Genomic DNA, 24,990 nt, shown 5'->3' with positions numbered 1-24,990 from the left:
ACTACATAAGTTTTACAGTTATGGTTAATTCTACATTTTAATTAGATGTTTTCAATAAGTGAAACACTCCTCGTAACTATAACTTTGTGCATTATTTGGATTGTTTTCTTTAAATATTCCCGACAATAATATACTATCATCCCATTGTAAATGATTGCTACATTTAATAATATTTTATCACCATGTTTCCCAGAATCTTTGTGGTAGTTTTATAATATTATCCTGCAAAATTTTTCTTTAAAACAAACAAAAAAAAAACCAAAAAGCCTTCAGGTGATGAACAGTTATAGTATTCCATCATTTAACATTTTGATTTGAAATCTGTAGGTCAGATAACACTATCTTTTTTTTTTCTTTTCATTTTTTTATTTTTTAATGTATATTATCGATTATGCTATTACAGCTTTCCTATTCCCCCCCCTTTATTCCCCTCCTCCCTGCACACCCCCTCCCACCCGCAACCCTCCCTTTAGTTCCTGTCCATGGGTTGTCCATGTATGTTCTTTGGCTTCTATCTTTTTTCCTCCCTTATGTTTCTTAGATGAGCACCAACTAAGAATCCTGCTTGTTATACTGTTTTGAGGTATTGATGAAATGACGATGGTGAAGTTGAGACACAGAGCAGAAAAGCATTAATTATGGCACCTGAATTTCCAGCTATTTTTTCTTTTTTTAAAGATTTTATTTATTTTTAGAAAGGGGAAGGGAGGGAGAAAGAGAGAGAAAGAAACATCAATGTGTGGTTGCCTCTCACATGGCCCCCACTGGGGATGTGGCCTGCAACTCAGGCATGTGCCCTGACTGGGAATCGAACCTGCAATGCTTTGGTTTGCAGCCCGCGCTCAATCCACTGAGCTATGCCAGCCAGGGCTATTTTTGTACTAAATATTCTAATAAATATTTCCTTAATTGGGTTAGAAAACTGTAACTACTTGACCATTTAAAAGTACCTATTAAATTTTAAATAATAACAGGAACTGAGCATTTTATGTCAACTTTAAAAGATGCAGCATTATACTTATATTTTTCAAAAAATTTCATTAAATTTATTGGAATGACATTGGTTAATAAGATTATGTGTCAAGTGTACAATTCTACAATACATTATCTATGTATTGCATTGCGTGCTCATTGGACCACAGAAAGTCTAGTCTTCTATCACCATATAGTTGATGTCCCTTAGCCTCATCTTCCTTTTAAAAGACATAATACTATCCCTGAACTAATCATTTTGTAGAGAAAAAAACACAGCCTGGAAACAGTCCAGTTAAATATTCTCAGCTAAACAAGACATACTTTCTGCAATTCCCAGTTACTTCCCTCATCACTTCATCGGTCTCTGAAATGTCTTTTCTGTTTCACAGTAATATTCTCAGGGGGCTACCCAACCTTGGATTAAACACTTGACTTGCCACAGGTTGGTGTTTGTGGTGACCTTTGAAATCCTACTGGCATTTTTTGGTAGAACTTTCAGTACAGAGAAGTAAAGCATAATATCTTGTTCTCAGTAAGCTAAAATGTCACCATCATTTTCCAAGTCATTAAGAGGTCAGAGGTAATCCTTTTAAGATAAACTCACCAAATCAGAAATCTATTAAACTCCAGAATAAGACCAATTTGCTTATTTCACAGCCAGCTGATGCTTTGTTGGCTGTCTATTTATTGAAAAGCATGAACTGGGGGCAAGAAAAATGATGAGGAAAACACCAAAAAAGAGAGAATAAATATAATATTTTAGATGGCAGAATTTCTAGAGGTCTTGGTAATCTCTCTTTGTCCTTTATTCTCCAGAATTCCAGAGATATATATGGAGAAATTTATTATTTCCACATTATTACTGGTAACTTAACCTACTCTGTCAATCTTTTATATAATTAACCAAAATCATGCTTTGCTGCTCTAACGAACAGAAAATTATACTGGCCAGAGAGATTCAGTGGTATTGAAGTAATAAACTATCTGTCCTTGGAGAAATCATTTATGTTTTCTGTGCCTCAGTTGACTCACCCAGCCTAGATAATCTCTAGGGCCCCTTCCAGTCCTATAAGCTTTTGATTCCATGAATTTTCTTAGGAAAATGAGAAACATATTTTCTCTTCATAAGGCAGACCTTTAATTATGATTTGATTATCATAAATTCAAAGTGAGACACAGTTTTTATCTTTGGCACAAGTCTTTGTATTAGACTATGTAAGTAAATAAAATGTTTATTATAACAAATTTTTAAAAAGTAAATGTTTGTAAAAATGAATTCTTCCATTGATTGCCTTCCTGCCTTATCTTCTGTTGTTAGCTTTCTTCTCAATAGATGGTGCTGTTTTGTCAGAGACACTACTTATCTTACTCTTCATCAAAAGATCAGGGATATTAGTATTACTGTTTAATAATCATAATTAAAGAAATGAGATATATAAGTATAAAGAATTGATCACAAGCTACATGCAGTACATAGATAATGAAAGCATAATGAAGAAAAGAAATTGTTAAATGATTAAAAATGCCCCCTAAAATCTGCAATATTTGCTGAATAGATGAAGCAAATATTGGAGCTAAACATGAAAATTCCATGTTCACTACATACATAGAACAAATAGAACCTCTCTTTGTAGGAAGAACATCTTAATTCAGGGACCATTTGAAAGTGTTAAATTCTTTATTTACTTTAACAAGATTGATGGTATGGTCGTCCATATTAACCTGTGGATTTTGAGTACACCCATCAACAGTAACACTAATACTAACACAATCTACAGCCATCTCAACTCATATTGAGAGCTGGCACACTCTTTGCCAAGTAAACCTGGGGCATCTGGGAAACAGAAAATGGGCCACAAACTCCTTTGAAAGAATTTCCCAGGATAAAGACACTTTTTATTTTTTTAAGAACAATCATTACAACTTCCTATATAATAGTTTGATGCTGCTTAGAGACGCGTCTACCTGGTTCCCCCTTTGGAGGCGGTGAAACAGTGTACCCTGCACCTCCCCTGAACCCATTTCAGTGTGTGACGCCCCTGGCTGATCCACAGCTGCTCCCTGAAAACCGGCCCAGGCAACACAACCGTCATACTGGTTACAACAAAGCAACACCGTGGAGAGACACACAGGCACACGTCCTTTAGAGTGTGGCCACAGGACGGTGGGAGTGGGGTTTGGCCAGGGAAGAGGAGGGTGGCGACCTCGGACAGCAAAGTGCATGGAAACCAGCAGGAACACAAAAAGTTGTTAAGGTTCATCTCCGAAAAGGACTGAGAAGGAGACTCGGCCTCGTCCCCCAGGTAGAGGAAATCAACTATTTTCCCCTTATTCGCAAATTACTGTTTCCACAGCTTCTGCTAAAAGGGCTGTGGGATTGTGCCCAGGGGCCATTTCGGAGCAGTATAAGGGAGCTCTAAGAACATTTTTTTTTTTGCCAGAGCTTCAGAGCTTTTACCAGAGCAACTTCTCCGTCTCTGAAATTTTGGGTTCTACTTCACCGGGGGGAGGAAGGAGGGAATAGAAAAGTAGGATTTCGCCCAACACTCTGCCTGGAGGCTCAGGTACCCCTTTGCGCCGCTATTAGCCCCCGAAGCCTCCGCTGGGGAGCCCTGGCGCCTTTCTTACCTGACAATCACGTACATGACCAGGAAGTTTCCGAAGAGACCCACAACGCACACCACGGAGTAGAGGGCCATGATGGTGACGGCCGTGATCACCGAAGGGCTGCCGCTGGAAGGGCACAGGCTGTCGCCCCCGCCCAGCTCGGTGCGGTTTGGGCCGCACGGGTCGGACAGGTTACCCTCCGAGTGGGACAAGTTGACCCAGGAGCCGGGGCTCGGGGCTGCGGCCGCGCAACTGGCGGAGCGCACGAAAGGATCCGTGCAGTTGCCGGCGTTCCCGGGGCCGGGGCCGCTGTCCATGGTGCTGACGGCCGGTCCGGACCGGGCTGGGAGGTAGCCGCGAGCGCACCGACTTTTCGGGCTCCGCGCGCCTCAGCCGCTTCCTCCCGCGGCTGCCAGGGCTCCCGCGGCTCTGACAGAGCCCACCCCTGGCGGATCCAGATGGGAGCGCCAGGCAGAGGGGGAGCACGGAGCATCTGACGTTATCCTCCGCTTGCAGCCCCCTCCCACCCTAGTAGGACAGAGACTGGTCCCCAAACCCACACCGCTAGGGGGTGGGGAGGGAGGGCAGTGCAGGACGCGGAGGCTGGAGGGGAGGGACGGGAGGGAAGGGGTGGATTTTGCGCAACGCGATCCAACCAGTTGTTCCCCCGCCCTCGGCACTCATCTGTGCAAACACCTCTCAGGAGGAGCAGCATGGAGAAGGGAGTTGGGAGGAAAGGGTGGGGACTGAGACGACCAGAGAGTTAGTTTTTGACAGCAGTAACGCGTGAGAAAGGCGGCTGACATCACTCTGTGTTTGCAGCGCAGATTTGTCCGTATATACTGTGATAGAGCATTGGCCTCAAGCAACTCGAGCGACCCCTGCAACCCAACCCACTTCCGTCCCTATTGCCTTCCGCAGTCACTTGAGGCAGAGGGCAATCAATCCCTGTTCGTTAGCTTTCCTCCCTGCACATCCAGGAAAAGGGAACTGTGTTTTGCATGTCACAAATGGGAATTTACAACCCTCCAAACCTGCCTGAAATGACAGTGGCCTTTTCTCCGAAAAAGAAATGAGAAACGTATCAACTTTCGTGGGTGGAACCTATTAATTTTACCCTCCAGTCCCTAGCTTTCTCCTAGCGTAGACGCTCCCGCTGCCTCTGGTTTCTGTCCTGTGGGCCAGAGGCACCAGGAACGAGTTGCAGAAATCAGGGGTTGGTGGTGGCATCCAGGGAAGTCAGCCAACAGTGATGCGTAACCTCCACATCTTAAATCTCATGGATTCATTTGAAGTGATTGATGACCCGTTTTATCTGCAGACTTCTCATGTGCAAGTGTGAGTCTCAGGAAAATGGTGTCGAAAACCAAACAGCGTTTGCATTAACTCAGGCTGTTTTCTTGTGCGGAAATTTCAGGAGGAAGCTCCTAGATATCTTAACTGTAGTGGCCCACACAAATTTAAAGAATATTGTATATTTTAAGACATGATACCTAATTTCCAGGTACATAAATACTTCTATTTTAGAAATAAATGTGTAAATCAATCCAATTAGGTTATTTTTGGGTGGGGGAAGTAAAATTAATACTAATTCTGAGGTAGTTTTCATTTTTATACATGTGTACATTTGTGTATGTATATACTTTTTAACAATAAGCACTAAATACCCCCAATTGGTTGTAGAAAGTTATACTCTTGGGGAGCAGAGAGTGGGGTGGGTTAGGAAGTTTGGAAGGAATATTTAATCCTAATATTATTTTTTATCATCTTCTTGAAAACAGGTAACTCATAAGTAAAAATACCTTACCATATTTTGTCCTATGAAATAATGTATCAGTTCACTCACACTGAGCTGCATGCAATCTGTCTGCCATTGTTCAGTTTCTTGAGGGCATGTAGCAGCAGTCTGAATTTACATCATGTGCACAACAAATGTGTACAATGTAACAAAACCTGGCCTTGGAGTTGAATCATTTTGTGAACCTTAGATTTGAAACTTTTTAGGTGTATGAGTTTGGATATGTTACATTACCTCACTGAGTGACAGTTTTCTTACAGTAAAAAAAAAATTATAATACCTCACATGTCTGTTAGGATTAAATGAGATAATGTAATAGTAGTTGTTTAATAAATGATAAATATTATTGTTACATTTTATGTCTTTGAAAATAATGTAGTAGTTTCTTCTACAAGTTAAACATTACTTCCTTTGGCTGTTTCTTTTTTTTTAAGATTTTATTTATTTATTTTTAGAGAGAGGGGAAGGGAAGGAAAAAGAGGGGGAGAGAAACACCAATGTATGGTTGCCTCTTGCACACCCCATACTGGGGACCTGGCCTGCAACCCAGGCATGTGCCCTGACTAGGAATTGAACCAGCGACCCTTTGGTTCACAGGCCCTCACTCAGTCCACTGAGCTACACCAACCAGAGCCCTTTGGTTGTTTATTATACGATATAGTTTTGGGTTTTTGTTCTAATATTTTTGTCTTTTATCTGTTCACTTTATAGTTTGTCTATCTGCTCCTAAAGTATGACTCCAGAGGTAAAAATAGCTGTTTGGTCTGACCCATAAAAACTGAGCAAGACTATAAACTTCTTCTTTCTACCAATATAGCTATTGGAAGGTCGCATCACCCCCAACCCCCACCCACACTTTAAAGTTACATTGGTCTCTTGACTCTTCTTTAGACTTAGTATTGACAAAATCCCCTAAACGTGACTCAAGTCAGCTTGGCAAATACTCATTAAAGATCTACTCTGCACCAGGTGTGGAGTTAAAAACCATAGCTGCAATTGTTTTTGAACAAAGGAGCTTGCTTCTTATGCCTGATGAGTCACATTTTTCTTGTCCTATGAACATATGGTTGTTTTAAAAGGATCTCAGTACAATAGTATAGGTTTTTAATTTTAATATTATATCTTGTTAGATGCAGTTCCTGGTTCAAATCTAGAAATCTCTTGGCATAGTGAGTGTCCTCTTTTATGGGCATGCTTCCTACTTCATATGTCCTACCCGCCCAGCTTTACATCACCTGAGGTTCTTGAGGGCTGGCCTGCTCACAACGTAGCACTTAATACAATGTGGACTCCCTTCCTTTTGCTTTCTGTATGTATGCACATATATAATATTTTAATTGAATTGAAAAATAAGTAGTGTGGTTTTCACAAAAGCTATTGGGCTGAATATTTGTGTCTCCCCAAAAGACATGTGTTGAAATCCTAATGTCCAATGTGATGGCATTAGGAGATGGGGTCTTTGGGGTGTAGTTAGGTCACAACGGTAGAGATTTCATGAGTGAGATGACTGCCCTTATAAAAGAAACTCCAGAAAACTCCTAGCTGTCGTTCCACCGAAGGTGCAATGAGAAGACAGCAGACCGCGAGCCAGAAGAGAACCCTCACCAGAACCTCACTGTGCTGGCACCAGGGTGTCAGACTTCCAACCTCCAGACCATGAGGAATACATTTCTGTTGCTTATAAATCACTGTTTATGGTATTTTGTTGTAGCAGCACAGACTGACTAAGATAATAACATCATCTAAATTAATCTGGGTGGTTTTAAAAAACAAAACACTTCTATGAATACTTTAATGATAATACTTAAAAAAAACACTTTGTATATTCTGCTAATCAGCCAGGACTTAAATGTATATAGACGTATAGACTGGCCTTGTGACTTTTCTTCTGGAATTACTCAACAAGCAACACAATTCCTATTGTACTTCTCTGGAAACATTATTTGTTTTTTTATTCTATTTTTTTTAAAAAATATTATTGTTTGGACTAGGCATTTGACCTTTGTGCTTCAACTGTATATTTCTAAGTGAAATTTGATATTTTCTTTTTCTATTATTCTTTCTTAAGTTTCATTAAGGATAACTATTTCTCTATTTTAAATGCAGGATTTCCTGGACATTGTTGAAAGTATTAAATTTTACTAACATCTGTATCGCTGTATCTCACATCTATTCAATATACAATTTGGAAAAATGCAGAACAAGTTTAATTTCTCTTTCAAATATCTTAAGATAGCCTTAGGGAACCCAGGGAAGAGCTGTGAAAGAATAAACAATTAATACCACTCAATACATAGCACACAAGACCTCAAATTCTAGCTTCCATTATATCTTAGCTGCCATATAGGATGTTCTCTATTTCCATAATTGCACAATTTCTACTGGAGTGATCTCAAGTCTGCTGTGAAATCTCAGGTCTCTTGTGAAAGGAGGTGAACTAACTGTAAGTACTTGAGTCAGTTTACTACAAGCCTAGCTATTTTAGGTAACATGGATTCTAATCAAATAACATTTAATTTCCTTTATGTATTATTTGTATAATAGAAATTTCAGCCTTTATGTAGAGAGTCCTTGCTTAACATAGCTTTTCTATTTGAAAAAGAAAAACTTATCTGTCAGTCAAAATTTAACGTTGATATTAAGTCCACGTCATACATTTTTTTTCAAAATAATATTGGCTTCAAAGAAATGCTTTTAGTAATAGCTAGCATGGATCTAGGCAAGTGCTAAAAGTTACTCTTCTTCCTTGAATTTCAAAATATGTTGACTTTAGTTATTCATGTAATTGCCATCATCCCACACTTATTTCAATAGCTTAGTCTTGATTTTGTTTTTGAGACTGCCTGTTAATGGAACACATTACTAACAGGTATTAATGTAGAACATCGACATGAATACTATGCATGAGACTATTACAATGGTTCAAAGTTCAGGAAAAAATGGGATATCCAATGTTTTATTAAAATAATATATTATGTGTTTGCAAATATTTTCTGTTATCTAACATCTAAATTTATAGAACTAGTGAAAACATAAACAAATTAGGATACAAAATTATCCTCGATCACTGTATTGTCACATAAACATACAGAGAATTGGAACAGCTACCCTTATTTATAAGGTAAAAATAAAACAAAAAAGAAAAAAAGAGAAATTTTACAACTACCTCAACCTGATAAACCTAAAAGAAAGACATCTGGGATAGAGTGGGTATAAGCCCTTAACTTTAAATAACAAAGCAACTCAAAATCCAAACCCTGCTACTTGCTTCCGTGTGAGATATATAGATGTATGTATGTATGTATCTATAATGCTTCCTGATACTTGGTTTTCTCTTCTGTAAAATAAAAATAAGGGAATTAACTTCAAAGGAGTTTGGCAGGACTACTTATATATGAAAGAATGTATCCTTTGCCTTTAGCTTCGTACATCTTGTTGTATGTGGCCTGGAGATTAACAAGAATTATTGGAATTTTTACATTGTATTTCATACTGGTATAGAATGGACCTTAAAGGGCTTGATTCTCTTAAGGGCTGGATGCTAGTATTTATGACTCTGACTCAACTTTTTTGAATAATTCATCCAAGGGCTAGTTTAAGTGATTCGCAGAGCTAAATATTTTCTTAAAATCTGGAACCTCATTACTATTCGAGCCTTTCTCTTCCATTTCAGCTTCAGATAACTGCCATTACTTTAATCTAGTCTCATCACTTTCTCTTTGGACAAAGAGCTGTCATATTTTTTGGTTTTAAGACAATACTTTTAAAAATTATTGAGAATTAAAAAATCTTTTATTTATGAGGGTTACATTTATAAGTTTATCACGTTAGAAATTAAAAATTAAAAACATTTTTAATCAATTCACTTCAAATAACAACATTAAACTTATTGCATGTAAACATAATATTTTTAAGGGAAAATAACCTTTATTTTCCCAAATGAAAAATATTTAGTGAGGAGATTAGCATTGTTTCCCATCATGTAATTGATTTTAATGTCTAGTTTGACAATGTGTACTGGCACAGTAATGGAATATAGCAGATCTTTTGTAAACATTTTTGTAGCAACTGATTGCCAGGAAAGCAGCAAAGACCAAATAGTTAGATGCACTCTAGATATAGAACAAAGAATCTCAGAACTTAATGCACTTGTGTGAGATGATTGTTTTCCTTAAGAACCTTTAGTAATAAAAATAATTTTACTGAATATTTTATATTAAAATTAAGGGGTTGTATTTTTATTTTATTTACTTATAATTTTTTAAAAATTGAATTTGTTGGGGGTAATGTTGATAATAAAATTATGTAGGTTTAGGTGTACAGTTCTACGATACATCATCTGTATATCATATTGTGTCTTTATTACTCCAAGTCAAGTCTCCTTCCATCACCATCTATTCCCCCTTTACCCTCCCTCTTCTACCTTCCCACACATCCACTTTCCTCCGACAAATGCCATACTGTTGTCGGTGTCCATGATTCTTTCTTTCTTTTTTCCCTTTGTTTAATTCCTTCACCATTCTACCCAGTCCCCAATGCCCTCCCCTCTGACAGCTGTTAGTCAGACTCGTGGAAACAAAAGAAGCTGTGTTTTTGACAAAACATTGAAGAGACAATGCCCTGGCTGGTGTGGCTCAGTGGATTGAGCCCTAGCCTGCAAACCAAAGGGTTGCCAGTTCGATTCCCATCAGGAAACATGCCTGGATTGTGGGCCAGGTCCCCAGTAGGGGGCACTCGAGAGGCAACTACACATTGATGTTTCTCTCTCTTTCTCCCTCCCTTCTCCTCTGTCTAAAAATAAATAAAATCTCTAAAGACAAGCCAGTCAGTGAAAGACAAATACCATATGATCTCAGCTATAAGAGGAATCTAATGAACAAAATAAACTTACAAACAAAATAGAACCATATAGGCATGGAAACATGGAAGAGACTGATAATGGCCAGAGGGAGGCAGAGGGGGATAATGGTGGAAAGAAGGGGAAGGGACTAGTTAAAGAGCATCTATGAATGACCCATGGACATGGACCACAGTGTGGGAATTGACTGTGGGAATGGAGGATGGGCTGGGTAGAGGAGGGCAAAGAGGAAAAATGGGACAACTGTAATAGAATAACAATAAAAAGATCTTTAAAAATAGAGACATTAACTCCTACTTGTAGAATTTTTGATAGGATTAAGCTTCCATGTATTTTTCTTTAATTTTGTTTTTGCTGTTTTTCTCTGATTGATTTTAACATAAAATTAAAACAAATTTATGATAAACTTACCAGTAACTTACATTTAGACTCTGTGTGGGTATAAATTTTACCCATTACATTGGACTACATAGTCCAGCTTTCCACTGCATCCATTTGCAGTTTCAGAAAGATGTATTAATATAGCCTTGCCTTATTTTTCTCTTTTCTGTGACTCTTTTGTCTATAGGAACAATAAAAGCAATATGTACCATATGATCTCACCTATAAGTGGAACATAATCAACAAAACAAATAAGCAAGCAAAATATAACCAGAGACATTGAAATAAAGAACAAACTGACAGTAACCAGAGGGGAGGGAAAGGGGGTGATGGGGGAGAAAAGGGGAAGTGTCATCAAGGACACTGTTGAAAGGACACATGGACAAAGCCAAAGGGGAAAAGAATTGAGGGTGGGAGGTGGGGAATGGGTGGGGTGGGGTGGGTAGTAGGGGGAAAATGGAGACAACTGTACCTGAACAATAAAAAAAAGAAAGAAAAAATATTAAAACAACAACACCAGCAACAAAAATGAAAGCAATATGTATATTTTAAAAGTTGCTTTTAACTGTGGATCATTCCTATCTTCATATTTTTTTTTCTCTTTTCAGTGAATAGAATGCATTTGGACATAGGGCAATATCTATCACCCCACTTGTTCCTCCAACCTCCCTTTACTTTCCAAATCCTATGGGGAAAATATCCTTGAATTTTCTTTACTAAAAACAAATTTGTTAGGGGGAAAGCTGAGTTCATGTCTTTGATTAACATTACTTAGTTTCTTTTTGTTTTGGCTTATAGTTTTACTTTCCATTTCTCTAGGCATATAGTAAGACTTTTGACTCAAGAAAACCACAACTTCCAAGCTCATTCTTGATAATATGCTATTAAAAACTAATTTTAAAAGAACCAGATAGTCCTATTTTGAATTTAAAAATTTTTCTGAGCCTAAAAATTCTAATATATCAGGGTCTCCATAATGCCTATCTATTTTATTTCCCTAAACAGATGTAAGAACCTCAAAAGCAAAAAACAGGATTTACCCTTCTTCATATACATGTTAAAATATCTTCTTCTTAAATATAAATATATGCATGACTACCTCCAGAAAGTTCTCAGCAGGGTACGATATATCAAGTGTTTTATACATTTTAAGGAAATTTACCTAAACATGAATATAAATGGAAATGTGTTTCTTAAAACATTTCCTGATTAGAAATCACAGAATTATTAATGGTAGCCCATAATACTTCTAGCAAAATGTTCTCTAAAACTGTGCTTCTTTGTAATTATTGACATATCCTTTGATATAGCTGCAAGTGTTACATTCTCCATTATTTGAGGGTAAAATTTATTTTCTGAAATAAAAGAAGTAATTTAGAACCAAGAGTACTTATATAATTTTATTTCAAGTTTTAAAAAGATAGCTTTAGAGTATAGATAGGGATCTTAAAAAACAATTGGTTTATACATTTTTGGAAGCTATTTAAAGATTAGTTCTTAAAAAGCAAGTATTTCTAAAAGTGTATAGTCGCACAAAATTACCATTTTGAAAAACGAATTTCATTGATATTATCATGTTCTAAATTGTTTAATTTTTTAAAAAGAAACATTTAGTTTACTGCCATATTGCATGCATACTAACTTAGAAAATATCTGTCTTATATACATTAAAATACTTTAAGGCAAGATCAAAGCATAAAGGGGAATTTTTATTTAATTATTTTTTATTTTTTAAATTTTAATGTTTTTATTGTTGTTCAAGTTCAGTCTCCATTTTCCCCACACAACTCTCCCACATCCCACCCACCCCCACCTCCCTCTCTCAATCCTACCCCCACCTTTGTCCTTGTTCATGGGTCCTTTATACATGTTCCTTGATGACTCTTCCCCTTCTTTCCCCATTATGCCCCTACACGCGTGAATTTATATTTGAGCTCAGTGAAGCCCCATGGATGGGATATAGAGATCTATATAAAAAGAAAGGGAAGCTATACACTGGACTAGATAATATGGTAATATTGTCAAATAGGTGGTGATATAATGAAAAAAACTGGGGGAGAGAAATTCCGTGTTCAGAAAGAAAGAAAAGGGCTGCTAATGGTGTGGAGGTGGTGTGCAGGGAAGAGCAGCTCTATGTTGGATCTAAGGAAGGAAGAAGACCTTGCACTCAAATAGAAACGTCTTTTTTCCCTAAGGATGTATGAAACATGAAGAGAAGGGTTATCTTAGGCATTGTAGTCTTTTGGGGACTTAAGTACTCATTACTGGGCCTGAAGACTGGATAAGAAAATGATATTGTGCTTAGAAGAAAAATGTAATGCTTTCTTCTGGGACAGTGTCAGTGACCTTATATATTTTTATTATTTACCAGAATTATAATAGGTTTTGAACTCTCATATTTTCAGTGAGAAGGACCAGAAAAGATGGGAAAGGGAACTGTTGGAGAACAATAGGAAATGAGAAAGGACACTGAACCTGGGGTTGTGTTCTTGATGGAGAAGAATTCTCTTCTATGTTTCCATGTGGGTGCTAGCAGCTGAATGTTAAACAAAAATCAGAATAAATTACCTGGGTCTTTTTGTGGTTTCCTTCGGTCATGGCATGAATAACTGAGTTATTCCACATGATGACTACTTCAGTGCTTTGCACGTGGTGTGTGATCATAAATATGCACTGTTCAATTGACTGATTGATTGATTGAGCAGTTGACTTATTTGACTAAATGGTGTGAGTGAATACATGACAAAGGACACAGCATAGCTGTGTCATGACATAGCTTTCCACTTAAGTGGTCTGATTTGATTTTCCAAACAACTCAGGTGTGGTGTGTTGAATAGGAATTCAGAAACCGAAGCTCAAAGTATTTCAACAACTTAACCATGGTCATCTGTATGGAAAATAGTAGAATGGCGACTTGAGGAAGTTTGTTAGGAAGACACTATGATTCCTTTGGTCTTCTTTCCTCATCTCCTTATCACATATGAGTATGAATAAGATATTTTCTGGGAGCTCATTGTATGCCAGGCACAGCATTGGGTGCTTTAGTTAGAATAACCCTATGAGATAGGCCCTATGATGAATTTTTCTCTGCAGGTGAGTAAACTGGGCTCCGAGAGAAGGTACAGCGAGTGACTTTGGAGATTATTAAGCAGCTACATTCCAGCCACTGAGCTCATGTGCACCTGTGCACCCATGCCAGTAAAAGCCTAGAGGTGATGCTGTAATCAGCTGGGTTTATACACATGGCAGAACACACTATGACCATGTCACATGTTGGGTAGACACTAGGCCAATAAATAATATGAACATATTCATTTACTTAACAGATATTTATTGGGTGACACCTATTGCTAGGCACTGGAATCAGGTGCTAGGTTAAACGAGTGACCAAATCCTGCTTTAATGGAACTTACATTCCAGAGGGAGGAGTTGAAGGAGTTGGGGAAGGTAGAAGAGAAAGAGAGGACGCACAAATGATTCTATGAAATAATGTCAGACGGTGGTCAGTAAAGTAATAGGAGAAGAACAAGTCAATCTGGTGTCAAAATAAGGTTGATAGTCCAACGAGGACCCAAACTAAGAGGTATACTGAGATATTTGTATTTGATTACTATATAAATGAGATCATAGCCATTAAGAGAATACACCCAACCGTATTTTCTTTGCGTAATTATCAACTATTGGGGTTTTCATTTCCAAAGAACTTTCTTTTGGTTGATAAGCTGATTCCCAATGGCTTAACTCTCCACCAGACTCAGTCTTCTCCACTGTATCACAGTGCACCTTTCACAGTGAAAAATATAGTCTACATATATTGGGTATTCACACATGCCAAAGTATCTGTTCCATTTGACTAACTAAAAAATAATTTAATGTTATGTTACAAATGTTATTGGAATCTGGACTTGAAAATGACTTTCAGTATAAATTTTTCAAATTCAGTCCTGAAACTTATTCTAGATATTTTACCAGTAAAAAAACAATTTAAATTATTAGTGTGAAGTATACAAAGCAGAGTACATTCAAAAAAAGCTTAGCTGCTTATACCCACCATCTTTTTTTTCTCTTTGACTTAAAGATGGTTATTTAAAAAATTATGTTTTCTTCATAATTTTTTATTATAACTATGTATATATATATTAATACTTCCCCTCTTTCATTCTTAGATAATTATTACCACATCATGCATTTTTCTCCTCTTTTTAAAAAATATTTTTGCATATTAATTTTATAATCTGTTACTTTAATAAGTTTTACTGGGGATAGCACATAATGAAATGTAGAGATATTATTCACTCTATTGTTAGAGCTGTAAGTAACCCTTTGTGTGGCTGTACCAGAGTTTATTCAACCAGTCCTTTTTTCCATTGACATTTGAGTTACTTTTTGCTGTTAAATATGAGTGCAATGAATAGCCCTGTGCTTTTCATACCTTTTGCCAGCATGTTTCTGGTTAGACTCCAAAAGTTATTGATCCATTTATGATGTTGATGCCTCCTAAGTGCATGCATGATACATCCTCTAATTTGTTTACATTGACTCTTGTGTCTTTTTTTAAGATTTATTTATTTATTTCTAGAGAGGGAAGGGAGGGAGAAAGAGAGAGAAAGAGAAACATCAATGTGCGGTCACTGGGGGCCGTGGCCTGCAACATCAATGTGCGGTCACTGGGGGCATGTGCCCTGGCTGGGAATCGAACCTACAATACTTTGGTTTGCAGCCCACGCTCAATCTACTGAGCTATGCCAGCCAGGCTGACTCTTGTGTCTTTTAAGAGTGTTTTATAGATTTCCCCATGGAGGTGGGGATATTTCTTGGTAAAGGTTAGCCTAGGAATTTTTATTATTGTTATTATTATGTTTTGCTGTTGATAATATGGTGTTTTTGTATTATATTTATATATACATATGATATTGCTTTATGTTAACTTTTTTAACTTGCTGTATTTTATTCAATTCCCTTATTTTTAATGGAATATTTTATTTTAGGGACCTTCAATTCATGTTTGTATGGAGGTACCTACTTTATATCATTGTAATGGTAAACTTGCTTCACTTTAAAATGCAAAACTCCAGAAAACTTCAGAAATGCATATGCGGCACAAAGGAAGAGACATCTGTGCTCAGTGAGCCTAGCTATAATACATCAAAGGCGATAGCTCAGAGTAACGTTTTGCTTAGCTGGACCGTTTTCTAAATTCAGCATAAGCAGGTTGTAAACTTCTTCACCTTGAATAGCTATTAGATTTTCCTTAAGGTGTTATACATATTGTTTTGTATATCTAGTCCAATGTGTAGAATTGACCAATTCCTCTTATTTACTGTAAGTAAGTACATATTTCTCCATGGTTTTCAATTAATCTTCCACTCTTCATGACAATCATGAGTTCACTCAACATTTTATTAGTTGTAGTAAATCCCTTAAACATTAAGATATATTTTGTCTTTTTGTATAACCTTAAGTGATTTCTCATCTTACTTAGAATAAAATCGAAATTGTTTCAAGGGCCTACAAGGACCTGTTAGATCTGTGTCCCATTCCATCCCCCACCGCCTCTGCCATCTCATTTTCTACTAACCTCCCCTTATTCCCTCCGTGTTGTCTCGTGATCATTGCACTTCAAATATTACTCCCAGATATCCCAATGGCTCAACCCTTCTCCTCAAGGAGTCTGATTAATTGGATCAAGTAGATCAATAACTCCTTTCCTGACCACTCTTTTCCAGTAGCCTTCATACCATGCTGGATGGATCCTTGGCCCTATTTTTCACCCCTCCCTGTGTTTTCACTCTTTATGATTCCTCTGCAGTTCTCTCTCCCAGCAGGTGGGGTAACCTACATGTTCTTTGAGTCTAGGTTTGGTAATATGACTCTTTTTTTTACCAGTTGAATGACTTAGAAGTGGCAGTATGCCAATTCCAAACCTAGGTCTGAAGAGCCTTGACTTAAGTTACATGCCCAACAACAAAATGAGTACTTCCATATGAAGCCGACCTTATAGATATAAGATATTTTAAAACTGACGGTGGCGAGTGATAGCAGACTGAAGAGCTGGAAAATTTTAGTTTAAGGCAAATAATTATAAGCCTAATAAGCAATGCATATGTTAAAACTTTGTTTTCAGAAACTACAGATAAGGCCCATCCTGGCTCCTGGGAGGAACAGCTGACCTCCTGGGGCGCTGCTAAAGATTACCACCTGGGGACAAGTGGAGGCATCCGGGCCATTGTGTTCCAGGGAGAGACAGACGACCCAGTCCCTGGGAACAGCTAACTGCCCTGGACAAGAATGCTGAAGTCTCTTTCACCTGATTCTCCCTGAATTTCAAGCCCCCTTGCAGCACCTTGTACATCATTCCCTGTTTTAAAACATTGGTCCAGAAAAAAAAAACGTCTGTTAGGGTGTGAACGCACTATCTTCTCAGATCACTGGCCATCTGAATAAAGTGCCCATAAAGACTAAGGAGAAAAAAGGCTTGCCTATTTCCATTTGTACTCCCACATCTTTTCCAAGACCCTGAGAGCCTGCGTGGACTGGCCCGCTGAAGGCTGAGAAACACATGACTTAGAGCTGAGTTGCCCCAGCTACCTCAGGAGATCCACCTTGATCATCCCACAGCTGGCCTCCCCCAGCTGAGATGAGCATATTCGACACACATGCAATTCATACTCCCCACCGAATGCCACCATTTGGAGGTAAAACTTAATACACATACCCTTGACACTTTATTTTGCTCCATAGCACTAAACTTGACTACGTATCATTAGCCAATCTATTATATATATTTTCTTGTGTGTTTATTGTTTTCTACTATTCAATATTAATTCCATGAAGTCAGGGATTTTTTCTCACGTGAAGTAGGTTCTCAAAAAACGGTTGTTAGATGAATATACCCAAAACATATTTTCATAAAATTTGCCAACATACATTGATGATTTCAAGCACTTGAATGATATTGTGAATAGACTTTCTCAAACTATTTAATTTTTCTCTCTCACACACTTACACTGGTGATCTGAATTAAACACACATAACTGTTTCTCAACTCCTCTTAGAATTGCATATGTTATTCTTTGGAAGTGTCCTGGTCAAAACTGGTTGATACTCTATATAAAACTCTCTTTATTGTTCTTGTTTTCTCCGGATTATCAGCTGCCTTAAAAGGGCAGGAATCAGAATGTTTGGGGCTCAAGGATAATACCCACTTGAAAGTCTCGTCCTCTCACTTGCAGGCCTAAGTGATTAAGAATATCAAGGAATAAATATTACTAACCAAATTCACTCATATTTCATGTGTTTTGGGGAAATATTTCATAGAGCCTATTTTATTTTGTTGAGGGTGTACATTGTGGAGGATGAATTAATTTAAAGACAGAATAAATGTTTTTAATTTATTGAAGTATGATGGAAAACAGACCAATCTTGACCAAAACTCTGCCTTTGAGACTCCTGGCTAGATTTCCAGGGGCTAGAACGTGGCATTATTTGCCACTTCAACTCCTTGGAAGCATGATGCTTACGAAGCGCTCTGTAGATTGGACGTCATTATAAATGCCACTGCTGTGCCAACAGTGGGCTCCACAGATTTGTATTTGCAGCTTCAGTTTGCCCCACAGCTGTCAGAGAAAGGAAAGAGGCGTGTCTAATGATGAACCAGACCAAAGGTTGGTAACATACCCACAGCTCCCATCTGAGCAGTGTAATTCAATAATTTATAAGTGGTAAAAACTGTCCACCCTGACAGTAATTAGTAGACAATTGTTTATTTCTGTTCAGTTTTACTTGCTTGAGACTATTTAAGAGGTTTGTCAAATATTCAAACTTTACCTTTATAAAAATCCTAGCCTGTTATATTTTTATTATTTAGACCCACATCAAGCCATTTGTTGAAGTAATCATTGTAAATAGTTCCACTGGTGTTATTGAGTTGTTCTCATCATGTAAGTGCTGAATATGCAATTAGTTTTCCCCTTCACCTGTGTTCTTGAGGTGACTCCATGGCATACAGAAAAAAATTGAAGCAGATGTACAAGTTTTTACATTTGGAAGTGGAAGTCCAATCACTGAAATTATCTTGTCAACAGTTGAAATATGGCTTACGTTATTTAGAAGGATGCCTCATCTTGAGTGTCAAAATATCACTCATTTTAGTTCTGAATGAACATTTTTTCATCTTTGAATTATTCTCAGAGCCTATTTACTTAAAGTTACTAAAGATATTTTTTTTGAAAAAAAGTTCTCAAATAATCTACACATGATTAAAGTGGAAAACTAAAACAATTACAAAAGTTTTTGCAGTCAGAATATTTTTTTCTACTTTTTCTTATAGTATCCAGATGATTGGGACATGTGTTATTTAAATTCAAATTTCTTGGCCTTAAACTTTTTGTGTGCGACCACATGTTAATGAATGCATGTACATGCACACATACAAACATATACTCATAAAGTAGTTTATATCTACATTGAAAAACAACACTTTTGTGAAACTTTTCATCTGTTGAAGCTCTTCCCTTTTGCCTTTAGCTGATTTTTTCTAAATATTTAATTCCCGTAGCCAGAAGGCCTAGGTTTCCGTGTGTTTTGCAAGCTTCCAAATGCATAATAAAGTTAAGAAGTAACCATAGGTACTTTAAAATGATTTTTAAAAAACCATCCTTTGGCATAAATATCATTTATTCCATGGCCACCATGGAAAAATGCAGACTTGCACACAATACATGCCTTATCATTTAATTCTCAAAGTTGTCAATTGCTCTATGTTTGCTGTCCCTCATCTGTCTTCTCTCAGCTCTTTCATCAAAAGAATAGGGCAGAATGCTTAAGTTCAAAAGATTACTGTCAAGTAGCTCTTACTCCTGCTTTTTCAACAATTCAATAAAAAAGACTGCTACAATAAAACGAGCGAACCCCGTCTCTCCTGGACCACGCGATTTCAGCGATGCGTCTTGTGCTGCTGCGTTTCCGCCACAAAGTGAGAGGATATGAAAGCTCTACGTGCCAGGATTCGGGAAAGAGTTCAACAGGATATCAAGGGCCACTTCTTGTCATAGAATGACATTTATTGCATATAACAGACACAAGAACAAAGGCTGCAATTATATAAAAGTCAGGAGCTCCTTGCTATCATCTTAGAGTGACCCAGTACTGCCACATCTACCTGACTGGCTTGTCGTGTTCACAGGAGAAAGGACAATTTGTGCAGGTTAAAGTCATTACTGTACACTGCCTGGCCCAGCTGCTCCTTCTGGTTTGCTTTCCCCTTTCCCAGTGAGTTTTCGGAACGCAGACTCAGTGCAACCTTACAGTAGTGTGACAGATCACACTTCCCCCAAGCTCCGTGGGGCATTCTCCAAGTGAACTGGGAACCCTTCCCAGCTTTGGTGCTGATGGCGTTAGTCATCATCCTTCTCTTTACAGGGAGAGAAAAACTTGCTGGGATGTGGGTGGAGAAAGTTTGAACAACAAACAAATATATAAGCAGTGAAGGGCCAAATACGTGGGTTATTTTTTGTTAGGATTTTTAAAATTAAAATCCTGGTGGTCTATATGCTCAGATAGAGATCAAAAGTGGTTTAGAGTGATGTGACTGTGCAGCATCTTTGCTCACTAAAGTCACGAGGAACACTGAATTAAAAGGGTGACCTTACCAAGTAGAGAAGACCCATTCTTCTTAAGAGAAGGCTGCATCATAATGGCTGTTGATCACTGAGGTCTATGGTCCAAGCACTTTTTAAACTCATTTAATTCTCACCACAGTCCTATGAAATCAGTATTATTATCCCCATTGTATAGGTGGGAAAACTGAGATGGGGTTGTTGAAATTGCTCAAGCTCACAGATTTAGCATGGAGTGGAAGGAGGTGTCTCACTTAGGCAGTATGATTGTTGGTTACATGCCTACCCACTCCCCTCTCCTGCCCCTTGTTCTTTCCGTACATAGCACCAAATGCCAAATTTGTATTTAAATAATTATTTATTTATTTGTTTGTGTGGCATGCATTTGTTCACTAGAGTATACACTTCATTAGTACAGAGACTATTTTTTTGTTTTGTGCATTATAAACTTAGTGTCTCACACAGTGCCTTAACTCAATATATATATCCTAAGTAACTATGTAAGTTAAATAAAGTAGAAAACTACTTTGAGATATGAGCGTGTGCCAGCATTCCTCAGAACAAAGAAAAATAAAAAAAACAATTACAGTTATAGAATGTGGGGTATGATTTATGAGCTTCTTGGGTTTACATTTATTAAAACCTTTATGAACTTCAACCCACATACAATATGAAGTCCATAAAGCAGCAGTAAAAGGGAAACACAACTGAGCACTCTTTATAGTCTCTGCTTCCCTAAATCATTCCCAGAGTGATCAGAGAATCACTCTTAATATTTCTCTCACTGCAGAAAAATGTGTCCATAACAAATGAAAGTTATCCAGTCACTCCATTTTGTGAAGCGTTCTTCCTTGAAGGTAGCTGCTCAGAGAATTAGTAGACCATAGCAGTTGAGAAAATAAAGGACGGGACTGACTCAGATGACTTTTAATGGAAGAAATACTTCTTCTTTCCTTTTTTCATGTATGAAATGAAAAAAATACTAAGAAAATATCAATCCTTACTATTCTTAATAGCCATCCATACTCTTTCTCCAATAGTTAAATACTTGTGCAGAGCCAGGGCATAATGTATCATACTTGCATCCTTTTCTTGTTGGTAATCAGTATTTTGTAAATGGACATTCCCAATTCTGGGACTTCTGCTCCCAGTAGAGATGCAATAAAAAGAACTAAAGCTAACCTCTGAAATAACTATAAATATATGAAAGTGGTTTTCAAAATATTGGACATAAGTCAACAGAGGACAGTGATGCCTGGGAAATGGGAAACAAACAAAGTGAACTTGAATGTTGCCCCAACATTTTGACATAGTTCCATCGGGAGACATTTCCAAGGTTGCATGGAGAGAAAACCCAGATGACACTTGGTGGTCACCTTCACCTAAGAAGGGAGGGCTTGGAGTCCATGGAGGCTGAGGCAACTTGAGTTGGCAGAGCAGAGTATCAGAAGAGAGAGCTGCAGAGTTCCCACTCAAGTCTTTAGGAACATACTGATCAGTACATTCATGCCAGGGAACTATCTGAAACCACGGGAAGAACCACTTGAAAGGATTAGAGAAAATAGTACTTGGACTAAGGTTAAGAATAGGTCCTATCCCCACCAGCTAGAGGGAAATACCTCTTAATGCATGGAGCACCAAGAAAAGTACTCGAAAGACTTTAATCTCAGCAGTGGGGGAAATTCACTATAGACTAAATATTGCTCTGGTCTTGTCAAACAATGTTTGAAAGCAAGACCCAAAAGAATTATATTGTTTCCAAGTAACTTATCTCTGCCAGAATAAAGGTGAAGAATGCTTATAGAAATACAAATATGTCCAACATACAATGAGGTGAAATTCATAATGTTGGCATAGAGTAGAAAATTATCTGGCATACCAAAGAGCAGGTACTAGGATCCATCATGAGGAATAAAACTAAGAGTCAACTAAAACAACTTCACGTGACAGTTAGTGGATCAGGAAGTTAAGATAGCTATTGCCATTATAATTCATGTGTTCAAGAACCTGGGGAAAGATTGAATATATAAAGACATTGAAAAATATATATCTCTCCATATCAAACTTCTCAAGATGAAAATTATAATGTCCAATATGATAAATACACCAAATGAGATTAAAAATAGATTAGATATTGCCAAACAAAGAAATCAAGGATTTGTAGAGATTATCAATAAAAATACTCAAAACAAAATTGGGGAAAAGAATGAACTAAGTGAAGTTAACATTAGAGAGTTGTGGGAAAACTTCAAGCATATATATATATGTGTGTGTGTGTGTGTGTGTATTTTTATAAATGTATATATGCATACACATACATATATATTATATGCTATGTTTTTATATAATGAAGCCATCAGACAATAAGGTAACAAGAAAAAAGCATGAAGATATATAGAAATGGTAGAAATAAATTAAAAGTAAAATAATAAGAAAATATACCATGATAATACTAATGAAAAAAATTGGGGTGGCTATATTAATATCATACAATATATGTAGGTTTTAGAATAAATATTACTAGCAATGAAGAAAACAATTTCATGATGCTCAAGAATCAATTCTTTAAGAAGACAACAATTCTAATTATTAATGCATTCAATAATAGAGCCTCAGTGTATATCAAGCAAAAACAAAAAAAATAAAGAACTGCAAAGAAAAATCTACAATTATAGATGAATATTTCAACATCACATCTCAATATTAATAGAAATTAGACAGGAAACCAGTAAGTATGCAGAGAACTTTAATAATATGCTTGACCAATTTGAGGTGACTGATATTTATAGAACATTCCCTCGAACTAAATTGCACAGATTAAAGCAGTACTTGGAGAAAAATTTATAGCATTAAGTTTCTACATTAGGGAAAAAAAGGAACCTCAAAGCAATGACCTTCAGCTTTCACTTCAAGATACTAGGAAAAAGTAAATTAAATCCAAAGCAAGCAAAAGAAAGAAAATTATACATGTAGGGGGGAAAATCATTGAAATAGAAAACAGGAAAAACAATAGAGAAAAATGAGTAAAAACAAAGGCTGGTTTTTGAGAAGAAAAAACAGGAAAGTCTTTCCCCTTCCAAACCCATGTAACTCTGTGGGTTTCTGAACATTAGGTAAGAGGAACTTCATAATACTCTATCTGATACCCCATGTTATATATTTGCAATTTGGCTGGTAGTTACATTGTGCCATTTGACTGGTAGGAATGAGCGTTGTTTCCAGTCTTGGGTGACTGCCAGTTACTGTTACCTCTAAGCCTGTTGGGTGGTTTCTTCCCCAGCCTCTGAGCTTTCCTCACACACATGCACCCAACAGTACCACGTCATTCTCAAGAGGGTCTTCTGCAGCGTTCAGGGTTCTTTCTCTGTGGGTCAGTTACCTCCTCTCTGGAATTACGAGTGTGCTCGGTGAACTCCAGCTGCCTTACTTTAGCCAGACTCTTATCTCATCTCTTATCAAAGCTTGGACTCTTTGCCTAGGTTTTCTTTCCTGTATGATGGCCTGGAAATTCTTTCCAGATAGTAAGCTGGGATGATTGTAGGGCTCAAGTCTTTTTCATTTCTAAGGAATCACTGTTTTTTTTAATTTTTTTAATTTTTTTTTACCATTTGTCTAATGTCTTGAGACTTTAGTTCCACATCTTTCATCAGCTATCACTATTAATATGACTATCATATGTCAAGTAGAGATGTCATATAAATAGTTGGATGCCAGCAGATATGTTGAAACTAAGGGATAATAATGGCATCATTATGCATAGGTAACTCTAACCTGTGGTATCAGATGACGTCATCTTGAGATGAAGTCTAGTTAGAGAACAGCAATGGTCCAGGATGAAGCTCTGGTATTTATGCTGATATTTAAAAGTCAGGGAGATGTGTAAATCCAAAAAAAAAAAAAAAAAAAAGGAGGCCAAATGGAAATGACCCCAGGGAGAGAGGAGGAAATCAGAAAAATAGGATGTTCCTAAATCCAAGTGAAGAGGTATTTGAAAGAAAAAAGTATAGGCGGAAGGGTCAAATGCTCCTGAGAGATCATGTAAGAAGAAGGCCAGCCATGACCACGGATGTGACGTGATTGTCATCGTTGACCGAGAGCAAGATTAGTTTCAGCAGAGTGGTGAAGATGAAAGCCTGAAAAGGTGAGGTCAAGAGAGAGTGGGAATGAACAATTGGAAGCAATAGGGACAGCAATGGTTCCATTCCTTTTTTCTACTAAAGGTAGCAGAGAAGTGTGTTCAAAGCTGGAGGTATATGGAGTTGCGAGAGAATTTCTAAGAAAAGGAAGCTGCCCCACTTTTGCCAGGTCATGGGAATAATTCAGTGAACAGAGAAAACTGCGGGCAAGGGAGATTTTCTGCAAAAGTTCTGTTTGGAATTGTTCTAAATTAGTGTTTCCATAAAGCTTATTTCTGTAAGCTGAGAGAATTGCCTCAAATGCCATACCCGATGGTGACAGATTCAGGGTGGGTACCATTGTATGAGATATTGGTCAGGACACTTTATAAGAGTCTATATAGACAGGCTGTGGAAGTTCCTATGCCTATCATTGTGAAAGTTTCCGTGACGCAATATGGAAAACTTATTTCACGGCATTTGATTTTGGAGGTAGAAATGTAGATGTTTTTGCTATGCATTTGCAGAGTCATTGCAGCCCATCAGCTGGCCTCAGGATGGTTCTTGTTTGGATAACTCTGAATTATTATTAGTGTGTTATTCTGCCTTGCTGCTCTAGAATTCTCGCCAACCCACTTT

The 24,990-nt window shown here is 37.4% G+C and overlaps 1 protein-coding gene across 1 annotated transcript in view; it reads right to left on the bottom strand.

Annotated features, from left to right (window-relative positions):
* The window catches only part of OPRM1 (opioid receptor mu 1), a 35,293-nt gene extending 31,379 nt beyond the window's left edge, over window positions 1–3,914 (bottom strand). Inside the window, exon 1 of the mRNA XM_045843426.1 lies at window positions 3,604–3,914. Within this exon, the coding sequence (XP_045699382.1) occupies window positions 3,604–3,899 (296 nt within the window). The 5' untranslated portion in view covers window positions 3,900–3,914. The remainder of the gene's footprint in view (window positions 1–3,603) is intronic.
* Between the last annotated feature and the right edge of the window lie 21,076 nt (window positions 3,915–24,990).

The sequence above is a fragment of the Phyllostomus hastatus genome, unplaced genomic scaffold (assembly GCF_019186645.2).
Source record: "Phyllostomus hastatus isolate PE091 unplaced genomic scaffold, TTU_PhHast_1.1 phas_contig_40, whole genome shotgun sequence".
Taxonomy (NCBI): Eukaryota; Metazoa; Chordata; class Mammalia; order Chiroptera; family Phyllostomidae; genus Phyllostomus; species Phyllostomus hastatus.
Note: the sequence above shows the minus strand (reverse complement) of the source record. Positions and strands in the feature narration are given on the sequence as shown.